This window comes from Chrysemys picta, chromosome 12 (genome assembly GCF_011386835.1).
Source record: "Chrysemys picta bellii isolate R12L10 chromosome 12, ASM1138683v2, whole genome shotgun sequence".
Classification (NCBI taxonomy): Eukaryota; Metazoa; Chordata; order Testudines; family Emydidae; genus Chrysemys; species Chrysemys picta.
This window is the reverse complement of record NC_088802.1, coordinates 55,608,453-55,627,312: the sequence shown is the minus strand read 5'-3', so window position 1 is coordinate 55,627,312 and position 18,860 is coordinate 55,608,453. Positions and strand designations below refer to the sequence as shown.

At 43.1% G+C, this 18,860-nt stretch overlaps 1 protein-coding gene across 5 annotated transcripts in view; it reads left to right on the top strand.

Moving 5' to 3' along the window:
* Nucleotides 1–18,860, top strand: part of RPTOR (regulatory associated protein of MTOR complex 1) — a 297,098-nt gene that overhangs the window by 102,700 nt on the left and 175,538 nt on the right. For all 5 annotated transcript variants that reach the window (XM_042840943.2, XM_042840944.2, XM_065562859.1 and 2 more), the window contains exon 5: nucleotides 13,655–13,801. In XM_042840943.2, the coding sequence (XP_042696877.1) occupies nucleotides 13,655–13,801 (147 nt within the window). The remainder of the gene's footprint in view (nucleotides 1–13,654; nucleotides 13,802–18,860) is intronic.

Genomic DNA, 18,860 nt, shown 5'->3' with positions numbered 1-18,860 from the left:
ATTTCCCCCAGCTACTGAACCTTGCCCGATCTTGCTTTTCTTGGCTACCCCCAGCCTCCCAAATGGCCCTACAAATACACCTTGCCATGCCCCCAGTTGGCATCACCCATCTACTCCCCTGACACTCTTCCGCCACCCGCCCACCTGCCAGAGCTGTCAAACTTGTGTCCTACCTCTGCTGCTGCTTACGGCAGGGTGTATTGACCTTAAGTTGAATTGTATGGGTGTATACATGTTATTTGAAAATATACATTACATAATGTGATAATTTGCACATTTGTAAACTTGCATAAAATGTCTCATATGGAGCTGCACAAAACTTGGCAGTTGTGTGTAGAATATATTATTTCTGTTCCCAAGGCCAGGTCTCCAGCATGCCAGTGCTCATCACTGCTACCGAGCCTAATTATCGTTTTAAACTATTAAAGGACTGCACATATAAAGGAAGGGCCAGAACAGCCATTTTGAGCAGTGGCTCCCAACCTTTCCAGGCTACTGTACCCCTTTCAGGAGTCTGATTTATCTTGCATATGCCAGGTTTCATCTCACTTAAAAACTACTTGCTTACAAAATCAGACATAAAAATACAAAATTGTCACAGCACACTAGTACTGACAAATCGCTGACTTTCTCATTTTTGCCATCTAATTATAAAATAAATCTATTGAAATATAAATATTGTACTTACATTTCAGCACATAGTATTTATAGCAGTCATTTAGACAAGTCGTATGAAATTTTAGTTTGTACTGACTTCGCTAGTGCTTTTTACGTAGCCTGTTGTAAAACTAGGCAAATATCTAGATGAGTTGATGTACCCCCTGGAAGACCCCTGCATACCACTGGTTGGAGCCATTGACTTAGGGTATGTCTAAACTGCAACGTAAACCTGGGATCAGACTAAGGTGTGAGCCCAAAATCTCTTTCTGTCTATACACAAATCTCTCAGACTCGGGCTTGGACCTAGGGTCCTAGGACCCAATGGGGCTGGAGGATCCGAGCCCCAGTCAAGCTGTGACCAAGGGTTCAAGTCCTATTGCTTTGCAGTGTAGACACAGCCTCCGCCTCCCCCTCCCCCCGACTTGGGTCCTGGAAGTCCACCAGAAGTATCCCACAATCCCATGGGCCAACTTCCTTTGTCCTTTCTATCCCAAGAATCTCCAGTCGACTCCAGTGAAAACAGGAGCAACTCCCCTTGGTGTACAGCAGCAGCTCAGTGAGTCAACGTTAACCCTTCCTTTGTCTTCTGACCACTCAGCTGCAAATGCACCATCAGAGAGCCTTCTGTGTTTGCAGTGAAGACTGAACAGCATGTTGCTTCACGGTCGTGGGAGCACAGCCAGATTTTGGTAAATCTCTGGTGCAAGGCCAGCAAAACTGTGGACTTTAGTGAGAGTACTAGGAATGACTACGCATATGCAAATAGTGAAGAAGCTGGCAGCTTTGCACATTTACCAGACTGGTGGCCAGTGCAGGGAGCAGATGGAGCAGCTCAAAAGTGAGTATCGGAAAACCAGGGACCAGAACCACTCCTCACGCAACTTGCCGACGACATGTCAGTTTTATGAGGAGTTTGACCAGCTGCTGGGCACAATGGTGGCGGCGGCGATGACGACCTGGTCAGCTGGTCCCCTGCTGGCCTCAGAATCCAGCATGGGGACTGATGGGAGCCAGCAGCAGACACCAAGGGAGGACAGTGGACTCACTCTGTTGCTGGAACCAGTCCCAAAGCAGGTTTGGAGCAGGAGCAGCAGCAGCACATTCTGGGCCTACACTTGAAGGAGCCATTTGATGTTCCCCAGAGAAACCGCCTGCTGCAGAGCTGATAGAAGCCACCCCCGAGCCTGGTAAGTTTCTGGCTCCATGTCAATGTTTGTTAATACAGTAATGGGAGGGATTTCTACTTTATGAATCAAAGCAAAGCTTATGAGAAGCCCTTGCTAGCAATGTGTATAAGCTAATGGCGCATTGTACGTCAGTGGCTTGGCATCCCCTTCCCTCTCTCTCCCTACCATGTGGAGTTCAAAGTGACGATTGGGAAATGCAAACGGTAAAGAACATCTTTAATGTGTATTGTTACTGGAAAGGCATAGATTTTTTGGTAGGGTCATTCCTGTTTCTTAAAGCCAATAACCTTCCATTGCCATGCCTGTAAGTATACCATTCTGTAACCAATCACCGGTCTGTCAAGCCATCTGGAAACGGTGTGGGGCAGGAGGAAATGTGTTCAGTTTTACAAATCTGGTCCATTTCAGTTACAGGTAGTCCATGCAGTCCACAGGTGACAAAATCATTTGTCCCAAATATGACTGAGGTTGGAAACTTTGTCCAGAAATGTGCTGGGGGGAGGAAGGCTACGGAGTCCTGTGTGTTTGCATGCAGCCATGACAGGATAAGCCATGTGGAAGCTAATGCAGCATCCTGTTGATTTTTCTCATGAATTCTGACCCAATCCTGGATGCTGATAGCTGCAAACTTTTCCTGAAGCAGGAACTCCAGATAGGTAGTCATGTTTCGGGGAAGGACATATTTTCCAGGGACACCACAGTAGCTGGCTAGCCTGTCCCCCTCATCGAAGTACTGTTCAGTTACTATATGTTTGAATACTTAGAGTATATAAACTGCAGGTTTCCCACCGGCAGCTTGGAATAACTTCCAATCAGGCACCACAAGAACTATTATGTCCTCCAAAATATGGAAGGATGCAGAGGCGTAGCGAGCGCCCTCTGACCGGAGGGGGCCCCGCAAGGAAGGGGGCCCCTAAAAGTGGCAAAATAAATACCGCATTCCAGTTTCTGCATTGTAAGGGGCTCCGCCCGGACAAAAGTTCGGAGGGGGCCACGTTCTTTGTTGCTACGGCCCTGGAAGGATGCACTGATAGAAAAAGCTTTTGTCGCAGAGCCACTGATTTCTCCCCCCCAAAAAATCCCAAGTAGTTCTGCAATTTTCTAAAATAAAAACAGCTTTGCATTTTTAACTAACAGTTGTGTCTGGATGTCTTGCTTTAATTAATTAGGCTGTTTCCAGGAGCTTCTGTGGTCTGAAGCATCCCTCTCACAATATATTGAAGTTCCGTTTGTGAAAGTATCATTTGATGTCTTTGAAATTCCACAAGAACTTTTTCTGTGCTCCTGCACTGAGCTATTTGAGACAATAACCCGCTGTGTCTTGTCCTGTTCCAGGCCCCTTGACTTCTACTGATTGCAGCATCTCCACAGCTAGCCCACATGGCAGCAGAAGCCTGGGCCAACGGACCTTCATGGACTGTTCCAAGAGGAAGCGTTTCCATGATGAACTTGAGGTTGAAGTTCTGGAGAGGGCCAACAAACAGATCCTGTATCAAAGACAGAGGGATTTGTGGCTAGAGGAAAGGCGTGGCAAGAGCCGGAGGAAAGGCTCAGGATGGCTGCACATCTTGAGGACAGGGTTTCAGCGCAGGAGCAGGCACTTGCTTTGTAGTTCCTGGAACAGGAATGGCAGCCAAGGGAGAAAGACCGAGCTCAGCAGAAACAACAGTTTGAGCGGCTCATGCCACTAAGGACTGCAAGAGTAGTGGCTCCTGCTGCATCACCCATACCACAGCCTGAGTGCCCTGCATGCTACCTACCCTGTGCTGCAGTCCAGAAGCAGCTTGGAAGACTCCCAAGGCTGAAAGAAGAACAGGAGTATTTGTGGCGCTTTAGAGACTAACAAATTTATTAGAGCATAAGCTTTCTTGGGCTACAGCCCACTTCTTCGGATGCATCCGAAAGCTTATGCTCTAATAAATTTGTTAGTCTCTAAAGCGCCACAAGTACTCCTGTTCTTTTTGCGGATACAGACTAACACGGCTGCTACTCTGAAACCTCCCAAGGCTGAGTGGTACATGCAGTCAGGTCCCATGAGCGGCTGGACAGGGCAACCTTGCCCCATGCAGCCCTCCATATTGACCCTCTCCCCTGTGGATGCTTCCACCCCACTTCCTACAGTGCCAAATGCATGGCAAATGGGGAAAGAAGGACAAGGAGAAACGGGTTGCCAGGGGACGTGCCATGGTAGTGGGTTTCTGTCTTCCACATGGCTTCACTGTTTGTACTGTTTATATGCACTTTGTTTTTATTTTTTTCCCCTGTAAGATTCTGTCTTTACTGGTGTTTTGGTGTAGTAATTGGGGCTGACCTGCCTGGGAATGGATGACTATTGTACTTTTCTAATACATGTTTATAAATAAAGCTTTTTATTTATTCAGGAATGTTTATTGCTCTCATTGCTTCACATCATGCAATCTGTATTCAAAGTAGTAAAGATAAACTCATGTTCAGGGATAATTAAGAATTAGTGTGCAAAGACTATCCCTCAATAAGTTATCTATAGCAATTCCTACTTCAATCCCTTCCTTACATCAATCCATATGAATAACCTCCACCCCCTCTTTCATAAGTGGTCATGTCATTCATAAGCATATTGCGTGGCACTAAACTCCCCACTCCTCTTCAGGCACTGAAACACCACACAATCAATGAACCCTCCCTCCCACCCTGTTCCAACAAGCATATTCATAAAGTACTATTCCCCTTTCTCCATTGGGCCATTCAAGTCCATAAGGTGGGAGCGCAAAATATCCCTGACTACGTTGCCCAGGTGCATCCACTTCCAACTGTGGTAGATGGACTTTCTGACGGAGTTACTGATTCAGCGGCCCCATAGTGTCATAGGTTCATTCAGGGGGAAATGGCTCACTTCTGGCTTCACAAAAATTGTGAAGAGCACAGCAAGCCACAGTGGTACGGACAGCATTGATGACACTGGAATCCAAACGGGTCTGTAAATAGCACCAGCGGGATTTCTGTCTGCTAAATGCACATTCAGCAATTCTACATATCCTGAGAGAGTAATTAAACAGTCTTTTGCCAGGGTGTCTGAAATCACGGTACAGTTTCGTAAGCCAAGGCAAAAGTGGGTATGCGGGATCCCCCAGAATAACAGTGGGGACAATAACTCAGTTTATGACAATGTCATTTGGTAGGAATAGTGTCCCAGCTTGTCCATGAATGTACGTTCCCAAGTGGCAAAAAACCTGAATTTTCCCAATGCAGCCTGCGTTTATGTTCATAAATCACCCTCTGTGGCTCACGAGGGGCAGCATAACAATGGAGCAGTGCCTTTTGCAGTATTTGTACTCATGCTCCCTAAGAAAGGAAGAGAGTGGGCATGAGTCCGATTAGTGGCACCACCACAGTTTGGAATTCCCATTCTCTCAAAGCCAGCAATTACTTCAGGATTAACTTTTATGCCCGCCGCTGTGGGGTAAACCACATACCTGATTGCCTCAGAAACCTCCGCCACCACTTTACCCACACTCAACTTTCCAACACCAAACTGGTGCAATGGACTTGTAGCAGCCTGGGGTAACCAGTTTCCTGACAGCTATAGCAACCTGCTTCTGGACCAGCAAGGGTGGCCTCATACACGTGTCTTTATGCTGGAGGGTCAGAGCAAGCTGCTCACAAAGCTCCAGAAATGTAGCTTTCGTCATGCAAAAGTTCTGGACCCATGGTTGGTCATCCCAGGTCTGCATGATGATTTGATCCACCATCACTGGCCTTGCACTTACACTGCACTGTAGACCTACTGTTATGGACTAATACTCTGCATTGCCATATGGGAGATCAAAGTTTGACTCCTGGAAACTTGGTGAGGAGTCTGGGAACCTGAGAAGTGGAGGGTGTTACAACCTGTGAGATGTTTGGTGGAATGCCTTTATATTCCTAGCTAGAGGCCCTTTCCAGGAAGCTTATTAAAGAAACCCTGCCTTTCTCTCTTCTCAAGGAGAAGAGGGAGGTGGAGGCCTTAAGCTGGGAGAGGGAGGAGGAGGATATAAAATGAGAGAAAAATTGGGGGAACCTGAAAGACTGACAGAGTTGGAGATAGACCAGGGATCGTCAACCTTTGGCACGCAGCTCGCCAGGGTAAGCACCCTGGTGGGCCGGGCCGGTTTGTTTACCTGCTGCGTCCGCACGCAATCAATCCAATCGCGGTTCCCACTGGCCATGGTTCGCCGCTCCAGGCCAATGGGGGCTGCGGGAAGCGGCGTGGGCCGAGGGATGTGCTGGCCACCACTTCCCGCTGTCCCCGTTGGCCTGGAGCGGTGAACCGCGGCCAGTGGGAGCCGCGATTGGCCGAACCTGTGGACGTGGCAGGTAAACAAACTAGTCCGGCCCGCCAGGGTGCCAAAAGTTGCCAATCCCTGAGATAGACAATAATCTGATAAAATACACCACTTCTTGGTTCTGTCAGTACGTACTTTCAGGCTTTAACTGTGCTCTGTATCTCCCCTTTTAACCTCACAGGTTTCTTTGGTCTTTTCGTTGTTTATCAGTGGGTAGATTCTGGTAAGATGCTAAATAATGAACTGGTGCTTCCTGGAGCTTAAATTTGTTGCCAAAATACCCCATTTCCTTGCAGACTTCATTTTAATAGAAGGGAAGCATGTCTTGGGATGCCTAGGCACACTCTCAGGGTGCAGATCCTTTATATAGCATTCCATCCTGAGAGCTTAAACCATGCAGTTCATTCATTAGAACCAGGGCTGACATGCCTTAGACACCCCCTACCGCTTAAGGGGAGAGGGATAGCTCAGTGGTTTGAGCATTGGCCTGCTAAACCCAGGGTTGTGAGTTCAATCCTAGAGGGGGCCACCTAGGGATCTGGGGCAAAATCTGTACTTGGTCCTGCTAGTGAAGGCAGGGGGCTGGATGATCTCTCAGGGTCCCTTCCAGCTCTATGAGATAGGTATATCTCCATAAATTAGTATGTTAGTATTCAACACATCTTCTCCCAGAACTCCACCCAAAGGTGTGAGCCTTCTGGTTTCCATCTTCGAGGGGCCACGGTAGGTGTGGCATGTAATGCACAGAAGTCTAACACATTATTTCTTTTCACTTAATTACTAGGGCTGTCGATTCATCGCAGTTAACTCACACGATTAACTCAAAACAATTAATCCTGATTAAAAAAATTAATCGCGATTAATCGCAGTTTTAATCGCACTGTTAAACAATAGAATACCAATTGAAATTTATACAATATTTTGGATTTTTTTTACATTTTCATTTATATTGTATTGTGTTGTAACTGAAATCAAAGTGCATATTTTTATTATAAATATTTGCACTGTAAAAATGATAAAAGAAATAGTATTTTTCAATTCACTTGATACAAGTACTGTAGGTTGTTTTTTTTGTTACATAACTGCAGTCAAAAAACAAACAATTTAAAACTTCAGAGCCTACAAGTGCCCTCAGTCCTACTTCATTTTCAGCCAATCACTAAGAGACAAACAAGTTTGTTTACATTTACAGGAGATAATGCTGCCCTCTTCTTATTTACAATGTCACCAGAAAGTGAGAACAGGCATTCGCATGGCACTTTTGTAGCCAGCATTGCAAGGTATTTACCTGCCAGATATGCTAAACAAAAGTCTTAAAAGAGCAACACTGTGATGCGGAAACTACAGAACCCAAACCACCAAAAAAGAAAAACAATCTTCTGCTGGTGGCATCTGACTCAGCTAATGAAAATGAACATGCATCGGTCCGTACTGCTTTGGATTGTTATCGAGCAGAACCCATCATCAGCACGGACCCATGTCCCCTGGAATGGAGGTTGAAGCATGAAGGGACATATGCATCTGGCACGTAAATATCTTCCAATGCCAGCTACAACAGTGCCATGCGAACGCCTGTTCTCTCTTTCAGGTGATATTGTAAACAAGAAGCAGGCAGCATTATCTCCTGCAAATGTAAACAAACTTGTTCGTCTGAGCGATTGGCTGAACAAGAAGTAGGACTGAGTGGACTTGCAGCTTCTAAAATTTTACTTTGTTTTATTTTTGAATACAGGTTTTTTTGTACATAATTCTACATTTGTAAGTTCAACTTTCATGATAAAGCAATTGCACTACAATACTTGTATTAGGTGAATTGAAAAATACTTTTTTGTTTTTTACGGTGCAAATACTTGTAATCAAAAAGAAATATAAAGCGAGCACTGTACACTTCGTATTCTGTGTTGTAATTGACATCAATATATTTGAAAATGTAGAAAACATCCAAAAATATTTAAATAAACAGTATTCTATTAATGTTTAACAGTGTGATTAATCGCGATTAATTTTTTAATAGCTTGACAGCCCTATTAATTACATGAGAAATACGCAGATCTGTCCACAAATAATAAACCCTACACATATTTCTCTGCCTCGATTTCCTCATCTAGTATAGGGCATTCATTGGGCTGGGATCAGGGTCCTTTGATCCCATCTAGAGTCCTTCTGTTCCAATGCATGGCTTGTGATTTGAAACATGAAGCCTTCTCCTTAGGTGAGATTGCTTCTTCTCACCATGTCCAGTCTGTGCCCTTCCTTCCTTCTGCCTGAACTTTTCCTGTGTGCGTCTGTCTCCTTCCCCTTCCCCTCTTTGGGTCCTTTTATAGACTCTCTTGTTTGGTTACCTGGCTTCTTTTTTTTTTCTTTCAGTTTTTGGGAATTTTTCACTCTTCCACTCACCCCTGCAGAGGGGTAGGTGAGAAATGGTTTTCTTAGGCTGAAGCTCACCCATTGTTCAAGGTGTTTCATTGAGTTGTAATTACCCTCCATTGTATCTGGACTAGGAGGATTTGATACAGCTCATGCCAGCAAAAGCAGAATTCACATACACACAGAGGCATTCAAAAATACACCAGTTTCATAATGACAACTTTGCAATATTAACCAGCATTCATAAATCGTAAAGACAGATTTCTGAAAACATCATACTAAGTAAAGATTAGATGCAGAGCCCCTCCCACAAAATATAGGTATATACATTTCTCAAAAATAGGTATTTTTAAAGTTACCCTAGTCCTCTGCTCCCAAACATCTGATGCTCTGGGTAGATTGAAGCTGTTAAGTTGTAAGGAAAATACCAATTTTATGTACTAAATTACCCAGTCTGTTTCTGAAAAATAAGATCTCCCAGTAGTCCTCTTATGTAGTTGATTGAAATCCAGTTGGTTAGTACAGTCCCTGGCAATTGGATTGACATACTGTTGAGTGTGTCCCTGGGATACATTGGATAACGCTATTCCAGTTCTGCCCTTTCTCTAACTATAGTATTGTAACTCCCTGCCAGGGAATCTGCAAATTATCTGTTTATCCTTCAGCAGGAGACGACAGAACTTGCAGTAGGTCCGTGTGACTCTAAGAATCCATCATTGTATGGCAGTGCTATATTTATGGGAGATTAAGCATTATATATTCTGATATGTAGATTAAAAAGGATAAAGCCTTCAGGAAGTATTATTTCAACCTGATTCACGTCAGCTACAAAGCCAAATCTCAGTGGCTTTGTTTAGTTAAACAGAGTTCAAATTCCACAGGGAATCGATGTGAAACCGAGAATGTGGCACAATTTGGATAAGACACTGAAAAAGCTAATAGTTAAATTAACTTGGTGTTTAAAAAACAAACCTGCCTTCCCCTGCACACACATTTTCTGTTAGTTCAATTTTTCATAACTCTTGTCATGTTGTGCTTGCTGTGGTATAAGTGCCTCTCTGGTTAGCTTAATCTTTCAGGGCAGCCTTGTGAAGCAAGCCTAGGTTTTTTATGTTTAATCTAGCCTGACAGATAAAGAGGATCGTAATAAATAAATAATCTGAAACCCATCTCTGTTTGTTTATTTAGAATGAAAACCTGGTCTTTTATGTGTTCAGTAGGGAAAAAAAGGCAATCATGATGTGCCCCCTCTGTCTGTTCTGTCCTGCGGTAGGGAATTTAGGGTAGAATGTAGGAAGGTGTCCACTCTACCCTTTTACGAGGATTGCTCACACTTCAGAAAAGCATTCCGCTCTGTAATTTGTAGAGGGAGACAGTTTTACAGTGATACCTGTATGGGGCAGAAAACAGTTACAGTTGGGATAATTTTTCCTCCTTTCTCTTCAGCTGCAGCATCAAATGGTTCACTGCAGCGTGATAAAATGCGGCATTACTCTGGGCAAGCCTTTGAAGGCTTGCAGTGCTTTAATTTTTCTCTGCAGCTTGACAAACAAACCATTTCCCCAAGTGAGGCGGCTGATGAGATAATTATACATATGGAAATAACTGGGGATGGGTTCCCACAGGGTGATCCCCACAAGGCTCTTTTCCTGAATTTTACTGAAAGATTCCATTAGATTGTGAAATCCCAGGACAGAAAAGGAACATAGGAACCTGCTGAAGAAACATTCTAGCTTTCCGGGAATTGACGCATACATAATCTTCAAACGCTGTCTTGTCTTTGATATGAAGTGGGAAGAGAAATGGCACCACGCATTGGAAGGAAGAATTATTTCTTTAGAGTTCCAGTTTATTTCTGGATTAGTGATTTTTATTATTTTTGCAAATAGATGCATGAAATGCAAGCACCAGCAGAGGCCAGAATTACATGATTAAGCTCTTCAGTAATATGCTAACCATATGAAACTTGTGAAATCATAAAAACATAAATAAAAAACAAACGTAATCATGTTCAATGTGGCTCTTATTGACTTGGTGTTAAGATCTCCAAGAAACTGGATGGTTTCTTAAACTTTTAGTATTTATCGTTGTTCAATTGATGTATAATCTCCTCTAAAGTTGCTAAACTAAGACGACCCACATGCCATTCAGTGACGTTAATTTGGTGTGCCAAAAGATTTGTTAGAAACTGGAGGTCAGTAATCGTGATTGCCTTGAGTATTGAAAACTTTATTATAAGGGGAGCTGGAAGCGACACCTATATTTAAGTTGCGTAACATTTTCTATTGTAAAACAATCTTCTGAGCTCTGAAAAGATCTAGCGCCAACATTGCTGTAGCAAGGGGAAGGCCCTCTGAGTCTGAAAACTGCCATTTCTTTGTCTCCTTAAATTCTGGTCAAGTTTTGCTGAGAGAGACACTCTTGAAAATTGCCATTCCCTTTTTCACTTCCATTCCTCATGAAAACGTTGGCAATCTGCTGAATACCTAAACATCAATCTTCTAGAGCAGCGGTTCTCAAACTGTGGCTCGGGACCCCTGTTTTAATGGGGTCGGCACGGCTGGCGTTAGACTTGCTGTGGTCTGGGGCTAAAGCTGAAGCCCGGGGGCTTCAAGGCCCAGGTGACAGGGCTCAGGCTTTGGCTTCGGCCCGGGATGGCAGGACTCAGGTTACAGGCCCCCGGCCCAGGGCTGAAGCCCTTGGGCTTTGGCTTTGGGCCCCCACTCAAAGTGGCGGGGCTCAGGCAGACTCAGGCTTCAATCCCCCGTCCTGAGGTCATGTAGTAATTTTTGTTGTCAGAAGGGGGTCGCGGTGCAATGAAGTTTGAGAACCCCTGTACTAAAGAATTACTTTCCTGGGAGTGCCTGGGAGCACTTAGCCCAGCTTCCCCTGACCATCCCTCAGACCCAGGGCTGCCAGGTGTCACACACATCACAGATCTGTCATACCTGCCCACAGCTCAACCGAAATGTCATGTGTAGAATCCAAGAGGGAAAGGAGATGCAGCAGCAGATGGCCTGGCTGGCAGGTCCCACACCCCAACCCCAGAGGTGCCACGTCCTCAGAGACCTTAACCAGCCTGTTCTCAACCAGCCCCCTAGCTGGATCCCAAACAGTTGCCCTCCAGATGGATTCCAACTATCAGTCTCCAGACAGCAACAATCCACCTATTGCAGTACCTACCCAAGCCCAACTGCATCCAGTACTTCTGCATCAGTACCCAGGAACCCACTAGACAACAACTGGCACATCAGCGACCCCAGACACTAAAACACCCACTCATCTACTACAGCATCCATGGACAGCCATCTATCCCCCACCACCATCTGCCTGAGCCTCAGAGCTGCCAGGTTTTGTGCAGATCCATGTCTTGCCACTGCTTGGGGAAGGGTGTATTGACCATATGCTGCCATTTATGGTTGTATGAAAATTATTTGCAATGTAAATTATTTGCTGAATTTATTTGCATAAAACTAGTTTTGCTTGAAATTTTCCATGTTCTGAAGATTAACTAGACCAGGGATCGGCAACCTTTGCCCACGGCCCGCCAGGGTAAGCACCCTGGCGGGACGGGCCGCTTTGTTTACCTGCAGCGTCCACAGGTTCGACCAATCATGGCTCCCACTGGCCGCGGTTCGCCACTCCAGGCCAATGGGGGCGGCGGGAAGCAGCGGCCAGCACATCCCTCGGCCCGCGCCACTTCCAGCAGCCCCCATTGACCTGGGACGGCGAACCGTGGCCAGTGGGAGCCATGATTGATCGAACCTGTGGACGCAGCAGGTAAACAAACCGGCCTGGCCCGCCAGGGCGGGCTGCGTGCCAAAGGTTGCTGATCCCTGAACTAGAACATCTCTCGAAGAAGAGTATTCTTCAAAAGGGATTTGACTTAATGATATTCTGCATTTTCAAATACAGCTTGTTCTTCCCTTTAAATGGCTTATCACTTCAGACTTTACACATAGGTAAATGTAAATGTTCATAGAATCACAGAATCTCAGGGTTGGAAGGGCCCTCAGGAGGTCATTTAGTCCCACCCCCTGCTCAAAGCAGGACCAATCCTTAAGAATGTTCTTAAGAATTTGAACATTAGATAAGTTAACTGTTTTTGTGGTGGGTAATTTAAATCCCACTGAATTTAAATGGGAGTTATAGGCCCGATTGTCATCCTAATGATGTCAGTGGTAGTTTTTGTAATTAATTTTATGGGGAGCAGAATTGGACACTGTACATGAATGTGAGCATGTTGCCCTCTGGCTGCAGTTTAGAAAGAACATAAAGCTATGTGATGCTAGGAAAGATTTTTGTAGCTCAAGTTTTTTTGGAGGTGAAGGATTAGGGTTACAGTCTCAGTTCTGCAGCTCTGTGTTTTATATAGCTAAGGCTGCAATACGTGTCATATTTTAAGGCTTTTTAAAAAAATCCCTCTTGTAGCTCAAAAGAAATAAGACCCTCATGCCTTCAATTTCTAATAGAAAATACAGCACTTACCAATTGCAGAAGCTGAGTTTATGGGAGCTTCACGGAGTTAGTCAGGCTTTGTAGGATTTAACTTCATCAATTAATTTTGAAAGATGCACAGTTGTTGTTATAAAGGCTGCAATAAAACAGTGAAAGGGTCTCATTAAACCAACACTAGAGATGTCTGCTGATGGACATCTTTGCTGTAAGCCGCCATTTTAAGTTATGTCCATAAAGTTTCCAGTGCCAAGTATATTTGACCTTAAATTAAATTAAAGAGCAACCTATTTCTGAAGTTGAAGCTTTTTATGACTTCTTACTTCCCGTGTCCTGCATCAGTATTACAGGGGCCTGAAATGAACATACACTGTTGAATGTCAGGTTACACCTGCTAACATGTTTCAAAGGAACCTTGAAGCAGATTTTAGAATTTGTAAACATTCAAGCTCAATGTAGCAGGCAAGTAATATGACAGAAACTGTTTGCGTATTACATTTCTGAGTGGGGTTGTCATGTCGAATCAGCAATAGGCCCTGAACACATGCAGACCTTCATTCTATGATTTCAAAAGTAGAATTCATGGAATGCATATTTCAGTGCATCAGAGACACAGGCTCTACCATCAGCTGTCATTCTCTTCATGTATGTAATGTCCACTTTTTATTTTGTTTCCTCTTACAGAACTATACTCAGTATATTCCACTATCCATCTATGACCTGCAGACTTGGATGGGCAGTCCCTCCATTTTCGTCTATGATTGCTCCAATGCTGGCCTTATTGTCAAGTCATTCAAGCAATTTGCACTACAGAGGGAGCAAGAGTTGGAGGTGAGACCAATTTGAATTGCCAAAATCTTCCTGTGGCTTCATTTCTCTCTCTGCTGGGCATTCGGGGTCTGATCCTGCTCCCCATTGACTTCAGTGGAGACAGGTTTGAGCCCGTTATGAGACAATAAATATTTTTTAAAAATGAGTTAAAAAGCAAGTTAATTTGGAAAAAATCGTGTCACTCCAGTGCAATCTTTCTGGCTCTGTATGCCATTCTGTTATAGTCAGAATCATTTTTATTGCAAGTACTAATTAAGTGATAACGCTAATAGAATCAGGTTTCAGAGTAGCAGCCGTGTTAGTCTGTATCCGCAAAAAGAACAGGAGTACTTGTGGCACCTTAGAGACTAACAAATTTATTAGTTTGCATGTATGCATTCGAAGAAGTGGGCTGTAGTCCACGAAAGCTTATGCTCTAATAAATTTGTTAGTCTCTAAGGTGCCACAAGTACTCCTGTTCTTTTTGCTAATAGAATCAGTTTGTGCCTTAATCTTTGCTGCTGAGATGAATGCTGAGGTGAAGCAGAGCCATTTATTTTAGATGCAATAGACCAATACAGATTTGGATTCCAGTAGTGTTTCTTGCTGTTGTACCGAATGCATAAATGTTAAACTAAATGATTTAAAACTGATAGACAAAAGGACCTATTGTTGATCACTTTAACTTGACAGAATACAAAAGTGTAACCTTGTGTTTCTAATGAAAAGACACTTTTCATTACAGTTTTAATTAGAATTTATTGGAGTAAATATGGATTGTGAAGAGAAATATATGAAATAACTTTAAGGTGCTTTCCCTTTGTGCACTAGATGCTTAGTGCAGCAGTGTGTCAGAAACTGGATGTTGTAGGCAAGCAGGTGCGTGATTGGGTGTTCTCCCTAAGCGTTAGCCCATTTGAAAAGCAGCCTGTTAAAGATTCGTTTCTTATACTTCCATAGCACTAAGTCAAATACTTTTAAAACTTCAGTATGTTTAACAGGGAATATTGGTCACTCAGGCAACTGGCTGGTGTTACAAACATGATGCCATGACACTTCTTGAGGGTGTGCTTGGTTTTAATTTTCTTAAATAGAATGAACCCCAGTGTTGAATTTTGCAGTGACTGTCTGGCAAGTAGAGACTCTCTCTTTCTCTCTTAAAGAAACATGCCAGTCTAGTAACAGTTTAAGACAGTTAGGTCTTCTCATCATCCCATCTCTTTATAAGTAACGCTACCAGTCAGTGTACCAGCGTTTGCAGGTTCCTCACCAAGGAAGGACGTGACACTGAAAGGCCCAGATCTGTATTGGCAGAGATGTGTGTGGAGCGTTTTTTCAGAACAAAAAATGGAAAAAGTTGCCATTATATCCTGTGTTCCTCTCATCCTGTAGCTTTTTTTATTCTGCTGCTTGTAAGCCTCACATCTCTCATGTTTGTCTTTCAGCCATCACTCACCCTGCCATATTTACTGCTGCTTTGTTTTTCCGTGTATAGATTCTGTCCTTCCGGGTGTTCTGTTTTTCTTTCTTCTTCTTCTTCTCTCTTCTCCCAGAGCACAAGCATAAACTAATTTAGAAAGATGCCTCACTCCAGCTCTTTTCTTTCCCCAGTTCTCCTTTGGTTTTCCTTACCTCCTCTTCCCCTGCATTTCTCTCCCGACTCTCGGTTCTCCTTTGCTGCCGTTGGGCCCTAGGGTGACCTGAAGCTATTCTGGGCATTAGGGTAGTTACTGTTCTGGGTAGGTGAGATGGCTGGTGTGCACTGAGGGGACAGACAATGCCAAACTGCTGTTGGGTGTTGAGGGGGTTGCTGCTCCGCCGGACCTTTCAACACTGCAGTACCATGGCAGCACAGGTGGTTGGCTGGGCAAGCGCATGGGACCATGTTCCTAGGAGCTCGAGTGAAACTGGGACAAAACTCCAGAATAATAGAGTGGGCTCAAAGACAACGGCTATCCTTCCAAACCAGGATATCCGGTTGTCATACGCAAGTTGTTGAAACAACCACAGTTGGAAAGTGTAGTCTCTGCTATCCAACAAAAATGCAAAAAGTTTGACTGGCTTTCAGGATTTTTTTCCTTCTGCCAAAAACTTGAAAACCCAAACAACAAAAGTGTCTTCAGATGACTCCTCTTTAACTGACAACTTTCTCTCTGTACTGTAATTTGTTATTTAAACATTTTATTTCCCAGGTTACAAGTCCAACTTTTCTGTCCCTGGTATCTTAAGTACTCTAGGTGTGTGGTGAGCACTGCTGAGGACTAGTTTACTAAGGGAACTGTTTTTTTAATTTTATACAAAGTATTCAGAATAGAAGACTTTCATACATCCTATTTAGAAAAATATAATACCTGCAGTTTCTTACATATTAAATTTTAATTCTGTATGCAGAAGATAAAAGTAAGAATTAAAATAAAGATTATTTCAGGTGGCCAATTGGTGATGGTGTCATTTTATATTATGTTTTGTAATTAGCTTAGTTTTTATCTTGGTGCTATTTTTAATTAAGAGTTTGTTTTTCCACTAAGTTTAATGTTGTTGGCTATTGTTCAGATAGTCCACTGCATAAATAGCGGATATTAAAAACGCAAAATCTGTTCATAGTTAGTATCGCAAAACATTTGTTAATTTCAGTACATATTGTGATTCCACTTTTGAATAAAAATTATTCAATACATTGAGGACTGAAAACGTGAGCTGCATTCATTTGTTGCCTGTTAAAACTATTTATATATTTGTGTCTTAAAAAAAATTGACCTACTAGATTATAGACTCATGAAATATTTGACATACTTTTTTTGTCTGTGATAGTAACAGAGATTAAGGGATGACCAGATGGTGTGTTGAGCTAGAAGATCAGAGGAAATGGTATACATAGTGCTTAAAAAAAAAAAATGAAAAAAGTAGAAATTTGAAATAAATAAATGGACAGACCACACAGCCTTCTCTATGAAACATGAATGTAGTCATGAGCTCCTGGGAATACCCTCTATTTCAGGATATAGTCGTTACTTTTACATTTCTTTTTTAGTGCAAATTCTTCTTGCTGAACGTTGGTTATATTTGAGATTGTCTGAGGATTTCAGATATTTATACTAAAATTTCATTTATTTACCAAAACATTTTCATTGACCCAGAGCTTCCTACTTATTCACACTGTTCGACAGTGTAGACATGTGTTTATTATTGATTCACTCTCCCGTTTTCCTCTTATTGTTTGTCAAAATTCATTGCCTCTTGTCTTAAATTAAATGCCAGTTGTGCAATGAGCTGTGTGTAGGTGGATCCTTGTGCAGCGCCCCAATGAAGTCAGTTGGGCTCTGTATGGCTGCAGGGGTCTGCCTACACACAGCCCACTGTAAGATTGATTTTCAGAGATCATGCCACCTGGTGTGTTTGTGTAGGGCCCAGCATATTGTGGCTCCAGTACTGACTGACTGGGATCTTTGACCAATATTGTAATGTAAATATTACACACACACACACACACACACACACACACACACACACACACACACACACACACACACACACACACACACAATTTGCAGAAGGGACGTTATTAATATTCCAAAGTCAAGCACACAGAAGTTAGGAAATGCGCTGGTGTAGCACATCCTTTTATGATACAGGTATTTGGAATCTGGTATCTGCCACTGGAAGGACTGCCAGAAGGATGTCCCTATCATAACTGTTACTGCAGGAGGTGTAGAGGTAATGGTGGAGTTGTTCAGGAGGTAGCTGTAAGATGTTACAAATTAAAACTAACACATCACTTGAGGATATAGGGATTCTTGAAGGAGTTACAATTAATCCAAACAAATTTTCTGTACATATATTATGTGCCTTCAGTTCCCACTTCATAGGGTAAAACAGTAATACTTAATAAGTTAATACATTTCATCTATTTAAATAAAAGGTAACATTAATGCTTTTCCAACCTCTGCTTTCTTATATTGGAAGATGTAGGGTAGTGCAGAAGAAAGGAGGTTATTATGCAATGCACCTTAGATAAAACTAGGTATTGGGTATTCTGAGATGTTTTAGGAATGAGTTTTTAGGTTACTTGCCTGGGACTATAAGAATTCTGTATCTGTGTTTTTATGTTTACTCGTTAAATATTTGTCTTCAATTAACTTGACTTGATCCATAGACATTCTCCTTGTAAGCCTATGGAAGTGTATATTCGAGGAGATTGTGTATACATCCATTTAGATCTGTCTTGTTGATTTTTTTTTTTATGCTAGTTAAAAACCATGTGTTAGCACTGTTACTGGCTCTTGCTATGAAGCAGTGCTTCACTCCAGTGTCTCAAATCCTGCATTAACTCTTACAAGCCAGCATCCCATTAGGAGAGTTGTGTTTGAGTTTTAAGCCTCTTTTCAAAACCAACAGCCTATCTTGACATAATTCTTTCTGTCTGACCCAGACTAAAGCAATGCTGTGTGCTCCCTCTGGCGGCTCCCTGATGTGTTACATAAGAGTCAATTTTTAGGATTATGCTGATAAGACTGAAAATGTTGGTGCACCAATGGACAAGTGCAGTGGCACCAAGGTTTCAAACTTAATTTAAACTAAACATAAACCCTCTTCATAGTAGCTCAATATGCTACCTTTGAACTGTCTGTTTACCTTAAACGTATGTTTGTAGCAGTTTACCTCTGATTCAAGTTAACTGACACTGGAAGAGATTTTGCAGGGGGCAGCTTTTTCCGAAATGTGAATCTGAAAATCTGTGTTGCCAGTAACCATTTGGGTTGGAGAATGTGGGAGATCCCGCAGACAGAGGCCTTTAATAATCGATGATTTGTTCCTGCAATATGTGCAGCATTATGAGATTGCTTCATTAGTTCCATTTTGTTGTGCTTATGAGATGATGTAGATGTGTGTGCAGGGCCGGCTCCAGGCACCAGCCTGCCAAGCAGGTGCTTGGGGCGGCCACTCCGGAGAGGGGCGGCACGTCCAGGCATTCGGTGGCAATTCGGCGCACGGTCCCTCACTCCCGCTTGGAGTGAAGGACCTCCCGCCGAATTGCTGCCGCAGATCGCGATCGCGGCTTTTTTTTTTTTTTTTTTTTTTT